This window comes from Xiphophorus hellerii, chromosome 5 (genome assembly GCF_003331165.1).
Source record: "Xiphophorus hellerii strain 12219 chromosome 5, Xiphophorus_hellerii-4.1, whole genome shotgun sequence".
In the NCBI taxonomy this organism is placed as follows: Eukaryota; Metazoa; Chordata; class Actinopteri; order Cyprinodontiformes; family Poeciliidae; genus Xiphophorus; species Xiphophorus hellerii.
In genome coordinates this window covers 21,474,256-21,481,404 of record NC_045676.1, presented here as the reverse complement: position 1 = coordinate 21,481,404, position 7,149 = coordinate 21,474,256, and the positions used below count along the sequence as shown (strand labels likewise).

Here is a 7,149-nt window from a genome sequence, read left to right as displayed (position 1 = left end):
ATTGAGGTAAAATGATCTGACCATGCAATTCTGACAATAATCAAATCATTCGTTTACTAAAACGGCTTATGACTTTCAAATAAGTCATTAAAGATATATATAAAGTTGTGCTTATTGTAGAATTTAACGTAAATCTAACTCTAGACACTAGATAGCGCCAGAGTACTGAGCTGCATAGCGCATGCGACATCAAACTCAGTTGAGTGACTTCCTTAATGGCGTGCGTTTACTTGTCAAACAGGCCATTGGGTTCACAAAGACATTAAGGAAAGAAACAGGATATAATAAATCACCACAAAGGTCAGGTTGAAACAAGACAACAGAACTGCCGTCAGGACTGAATGGTTTCATTTTTTTTCACTTATGTATAAAGTGTTTGATCTTTTGTAATGCTTCCTACTAATTACCCACTAATTATTATTAAACAATGTAATTTTGTGGGTAAGGATGTCTTAATGATACTACAATCAAGTTTACTTTACGACTTTTCTGTCAGCATTTGTTGAATGTTAGATGAGGAGATACTCTAACCAGGAATGCCACAATTTATTTCTTTACTTCATAAAAATGTAATTTTTTTAGACATGTAAATGACGTAAAGCTCCTTCAACAAAGCAATAGCTAATGGATGCAAGGCGACGTCTCGGGTTTTGGAACTTTTTAATAAGTATTTTTGTAATAAAAATAGTTCCTTATTTGCAATCAAAAATATAAAGCCACAACGCAAAGTAGGTATTTCCATGCAAACTTAATGTATTTTTCACTCATAATTAAAATGGCAATAATATTGCCTATATTGTTATGGAAAAATAGTTAATATAGTTATGATGTTACTGTCATCGCTCATTCGTATTCATATTATTATTGGTGTTATTCAGAAAAAAATTGCAGTACATACAATACTTTTTATTTATTTCTTTTTACAATGTGTATATCTTCAGTTTTTATTCTAAATGCTGCTGCATATTGAGTCCACACCTGCCTTTGCACTATAATAAATTGCCTAATACCATTGCCCTGTCATAGGCTGCAGACCTAATCTCATTGCCCTCTGAGGTTAGATGGATTGCAGTGACAATAAATGTATTATTATTATTCTGCATATTCATTGTATTTATTTAAGCCTGCATTCAAACACATTTAAACAACTAAGCATATCACTAAAGAAATTGCAAGTAGTGGACTCTGTATTATTAGAAATCATAATATGACTCTGAATAAAAACGCATGATTTTTTTTTTTTTGTTAACGCAAATAATTTTGTTCGTTCTGCTGGATGGCAAAAAAGAAAGTAAATACATAAAATAAAATAAAACAAAAAAAGCAGAATGATTATTTTAGAACCTACCTCTTTCTTTACGTTTTTTGTATGTAATACAATAAGGAACTTGATTGAGCCCAATAGAGGAAGCTCACTTGTCACAGCAGGAAGCAAACGAACAGGAATCAAAATAAAGTAGAAAATCTCCATCCAAGCTCGTATGCAAAATAAACAATAGCCTAAACTCATATTCTAAATGTTCTTGTCTGAATATATTTTGATGTTGTTTTAACGTTTTCTTCTTTTGTGAAGTGTCACACTATGCTCCGTGTTTTTTTTATTATTATTATTTTATTTCTAATATGATGATTTTTTTTCTTTCACCTCTTAGTTCTAACAAAACAAGAATCCGGATAGATCTGATCAAGAAATCCATAATACATGCTTTTTCTTATAATTAGTGTTGAGAGAAATCTAATGATAGTAAAAGAAGCGCATTTCGGTGTTCATGCGTTCTGCTCTGTAATTTACATACACGCTGCATATTCACATGAGCGTAATAGCTGAGTTTGTCCTCCACTACATCCACGCTGCGCAGCCTCCCTGCTCCATGCGTTCTGTAGTGGTCCTTCCCCTCTCCCGTAGCCCAGCCCCCTTGATCTCCTTCGTCCACTGGTATGTTTGGGGTGTCTCTCTCTCTCTCTTTTCCATAGGTAGTCAATAATGAGTGTCCATTGGTTTTTATTAGGCTTGCCCCCCTGCCTCCCTCCCTCCCACAGGCCTGCTTCGCCCAGCCCATGTTTTCTATGTCCACCTCCTGACGTTCAAGTTCGCAGGAACGTCACGTCCGCACTTGAACTTGCAGCTCAGAGGGGGGTTTCGCCGTATACCCCCATCACTCTCTTTCTCTGTTTCTCTCTCTCTCCCTCTTTGGAGGAAAAAGTCATGAAGAGCTCCACACAGCCCGTCGCGCGTTACGCATCCCGCTCCGTCTGATCCGCAGCTCTCCTTCTGCTTTTTGTCCCTCTCCTGCCTTCATCCGGATGACAGACGCATCAATGAAGATTTTCTCATTTGGAGTGTACCTCGAAGGGACGGATTTCCCAATGTGAACTCAGCTGAGAAGCCCCCGCCGAACCGACCATGTCTCGCCGCAAGCAAGGCAAACCCCTGCACTTGAGCAAACGGGAGTTTTCGCGTAAGTGGGAATATTTCGCCTCTCGGTTTTTATTCTAACCCGTGAGGGATATACTAATCGTTCGGTTGTGTTTCCCCCCCCCAAAAAAACTTCCTTGGATCGTTTTTATAGCTACATGGGTTTGCGAACACACGCATTTTCATTTAGACACAGGTCTCCATAAAAACGTGGAACCTCCTGGGTGAAAAAGTTCTGACTTGAACCTCCAAGCAGAGTTCGTTGTATAACGTGGTCATTAAGGTTTGTTTCGCCATTAAAGGGCATGCATTAGCTTTATGGCCAGAGACCTTTGCCTGCATGTGAAGGCAGCGCAGGCTTTAGTTGCGGACATTCGCTCCCAACTTCCAGTGTGAAGCTTCCAATGTCACCCAACAACTTCAGCCTAGATTGCGATTTATCTGAACGCAATAAAACATTTAAAGGTGTTTGCGTTAGTTTGGACACAAGGAAGTACAGTGTAGTGTTTACATACCCACATGCCAACAGCGCGGGGGAACGGTCTGTGCCGTACAGAAAAAAAGAAAGAGTGCAGTTTCCTCTTAACAGACGATGTTATTACGCAGTTCAATAGACTAGCATTGGGTTATAAAGTGTGACAAATAATAATATGTAAAGAAAAATGTCACTTAGCGCTCTGACTTGTCACAGAAATGCCCTTTTGCGCGCGCGCGCGCGCACTGTGCATTGATGTGACTCGCGGATCAGCTTTTACGCGCTGCAACAGATTCATTTACGCAGTAAAATAAGTCTTACAGGTATGAATGACAGCAGGAAGGCAAGAAGCGTCTCATCAGCTCGCTCTTTGAGTGTCAGTGATGACGGAGACACACACACGCGCACACCCCCGTTCTCACACACACTCAGGCACAGGGTCCAAGTTGGTGTCGGCGATCAGGAGAGCTTGGATTTCGTTTGACTTTACTTAGAGCCATTGTTGATGTCCATGCCTCCGTAACTTTCCGTCGCAATCAATTATGAGTTGTTCTGCTTAATGCAAAACACACACAGTTGAGTGGTAATTGGAAGAAGGGTGTAGCCAGTTGGGGGCGCACTGTGATTGCGTCCTATGGCTGGGGGGACGGAGGTCGGTTGGGAGGGGGCACCAAACATGAACTTCACCTGCTTCATCCGTGTCCTTCTTAACCTGGAACTTGCGAAGGGTCGTTTTTTGTTGTTGTTGTTGGCAGTATGCAAGAGGGGGGTCGGGATCTCATCTTATGATTTCTTATTTTAACATTATTTATTCATATTTTTTTTATTTCTCTTTTTCTATCCTTCACATCATGCCTCCACTAAATGTCCTTCTCCCCCTAGAAAACTGTGACGGCAGGATAATGATACTCCTAAATTTCTGTTGTGGCTTTAATCTGAAGATCATAGTCGCCCCCATCTGTCCATCTCCTTGAAGACTTTCTGGAGGCGCCCCTGATTGTTTTGCGCTATTGTGACCAATCAGGAAGCTAATAGTTGCTTTACTCCAAGAAAACAGGTGAAAAGAATGATAGAAGCATACCTGCTTCTGGTGAATTCATTTGAAAACGTGCTAAGAAATCCCTCCCCGCCCCCTTTGGCATTTTCAGGAAACGAGTGAAATGAAGTTATTGATCCACTGTTGTTTCAGGGTGTCACGTTGGCCTAAAAATAGGGAAGTAAAAAAAAAAGAAAGAGGCTAAATGATTTCCCTGATAATCAAACAGACGAGCTGCAGCAGCGGTCCAGTGGGACATGTTGGCCTAAACTACTTAAAATTCTGGCACAGTGAGAGATGTCTGGAAAAAAAAAAAGGTTTTCATTTACATCACTCTTGCTTGGCTTCAAAATGAGATTATTTAGTTTGGAAGAAAGAGAAATGTTTCCATCTACCCCGTCCTCACACACCTTCGCCGGCGTCCGCAGCACAAACCGGTTTAGATAAGCCTCAGTAAAATAGGGGGCCGCATTCCTTCATCTTTAATGCAGTCGAACGTACAACTAACGGGGCCTATCTTGCATACAGTCCCTCACCACCTTCTCATCTGACCCGAAACAGAATTAGAGGTTGAAGCGGCAAGAATTCATCACATCTTATCGCAACATCCCAGTTGGGGCGCCTGATGTCGTTTACCATGTGGCTAGAATATTTCTTTTTAAATGCTCCCTCTCCCTCCTCTCTTCTATCTGTCTCTCTCTCTCTCTCTCTCTGTCAGTACTTCAGGGACCTACTCCACATCCAACCCCTCAATGTCTAACCTTGGTTCACAAGATCCCAGCACTTTTAACGAAATGGGGTCCAATCATCTTGAACTCAAATTAGAATCTATTTTTTGATTCTCAGAGGTGTTAGGTTCATTAAAAAAGCAAGATTGGCAGCACAATAAAGAGGGTCAAGCAACTTAATCGTTTGACTGCTGCCAGCAAGCTGAACGTGTCAGTCCTTATCGAAGGGAGGCTGTGTTGCTCTTTTCTTATCTTTCCTCTTTTGCTATTTCTTTTTATAAAAAAAAAGTCACATTTACACTTTAAATCCTGACCATATTCTTTCAGATGTCTGCCATAGTGCACTGTAGACATAGTAATTCACTTGTTGTCACATTTAAAGTGTTTTGGAAAAATGCTCATTTCCTCCTAAGCTTTCTTGCATTTTGCTGAGTAACGTTTAGAAACCTCAATAGATTTTTGGATCTACAAAACGTGACTACAATTGTTGCCCGTTCTTTGGAAAAGCTTAGTTGAAATGGACGTGGAGCATCTGTGAGCATCGGGTTTCAAATGGTAAACATAGATACATGACTGGACTTTGACTGGGCCATTCTAACGCTTGAAAATGTTCTGATCTAAACCTCTCCATCATAGTTGTGGCTGTTAGGGTCATTATTCTGTTGTTTTCCCACTTCAGGTCATTTGGCGCCTCTAACAGGTTTTCCTCCATCTTCCATCCACTCTGACCAGCTAAAGATTTGTTAGTATTAGGAGTGGCAAGATGGCCTTATTTTATATGGCCATCTTTAGTTCATCCTCCATCACCATTCCCTGTCAGGTTATGCGGATAGCCATGTTTTAGAAGGTTTCCAAGTTTTGCCCAAACATATTTGTTTTTCTGCTGGTGGATTAAATAGTTCTTTCTCCCTGATATGTCCCGAGAAAGAACAGAGAGATTCTTGAATTTTGTTTGTCAATGTTCTCCAGCAAACTGCTGAGGTCTTCGCAGAACAGCTTTATACTGAGATCAGAGTGCAACTGGACAAATTAGGTCATTCTGAGGGTAACTGGGTGCGCTTGATTTTATTTAGGGCCATCATACAGAGGAGGGCAAGTCACGCCACACATTATTATTTGTAAATAATTTTGAAAATCATGTATTATTTTGCTTCCACTTCACAATAATATCCTAACGGTAAAGCTAAAATGTGAAAGTTTTATATAAATTATGTATCTGTTAAAACTGTCACTGTATTGTGACAATAAAAATTGAGCTTCTCCCAGTTCTCCTACTAACTGCGGAAATACACAGAAAAACCAGTCAGTCAGAAGGAGGGTCTTCGTGCTGTCAATCATGCTAGTATATATGCTGCTCACATTCTCCTCCTCACTCTGCTATGCGGTAGCTTTTTCCTGACAGCTGAGTCTGTCATGTAAGCTCAGGTTAGTTAGCATGACTATCGATGCTAACTAACCTGACAAAACAGATTTCCTGGAATGGTGAGTTGTGTCTCTGCTATTAGCACATTGAGCAGCAAGTACACGAGCTTGATTGCTGACACTAAGACCCTCCTCCTGATTCTGGTTGGTTGTTTTTGCGGTGCATTATTTTCACATCACTGTAGTAGCTCAGGGAGGAGGTGATTTTTTTCATAGATTATGTATCTCATACCACACTGTCAGGACATAGTGACAGTTTCAACAAATATGTAAAAAGCTGATAGTTTTAAATAAATTTTACATACTGGTTCTTTAAGAAGTATGAATACTTTCTCATGTCACACTTTACCTGCAGTCTCGCTGCTTCTGTTACCAACATCCTCTGTTTTGTCTGCTTATCCAGCTGAGCCACCCTCAGGTGTTTTAGCCGAAGAAGACTCTCAGGACTCCCCCAGGCTGGGTGTGGCTGACGACGAGCCCCTGAAAGGGGATCCAGACCTGCTCACCTGCGGCCAGTGCCACACCCGCTTCCCCCTGGCTGACATCCTGCTGTTCATCGAGCACAAACGGAGGCAGTGCCACGGCAGCCTCTGCTTGGACAAACCTCTGGACAGGCCGCCATCCTCGCCGCTTGCCTCGCCCCTCTCCACGTCCTCGTCTCACTCTCGAAGCCAGCAGCAGCAGCACCCACGGAGAGTGCGTCACCCAGTGGAGGTGGCCATACAGGTGTCGTCTCTGGAAGAGGATTGCTTATCTGCGCCCTTGCAAGGAATAATCCCCAAGCAGGAGAATGTCACAGGTAAACACACTGGTAGCTTGAGATGGGTACCTTGACAGAGGCTGCAGCTTCCAGGGTTCACACTAGAGGAAAACAAACACGACCTGGGATTTGCTTGGTTTGCTTCTTGTAATTGGGATGTTTGAAAATCAGCTTAAGCAGGGAGGAAAACAGATCTCTTGCTACGTTTCACGAGCTGCAAAGTTTCCCAGCTGTGTCACGAAACTAAATGAAGACCAGATATCCTGAAAATGAAGGAAACATTTGCAGATGATGAAAAAGACAAATGTAGTC

At 41.7% G+C, this 7,149-nt stretch overlaps 1 protein-coding gene across 1 annotated transcript in view; it reads left to right on the top strand.

Moving 5' to 3' along the window:
- Window positions 1-734: 734 nt before the first annotated feature.
- The window catches only part of LOC116720460 (B-cell lymphoma/leukemia 11A-like), a 48,840-nt gene continuing 42,425 nt past the window's right edge, over window positions 735-7,149 (top strand). The window contains exons 1-2 of the mRNA XM_032563747.1: window positions 735-2,459; window positions 6,481-6,876. Of these exons, the coding sequence (XP_032419638.1) occupies window positions 2,405-2,459; window positions 6,481-6,876 (451 nt within the window). The 5' untranslated portion in view covers window positions 735-2,404. The remainder of the gene's footprint in view (window positions 2,460-6,480; window positions 6,877-7,149) is intronic.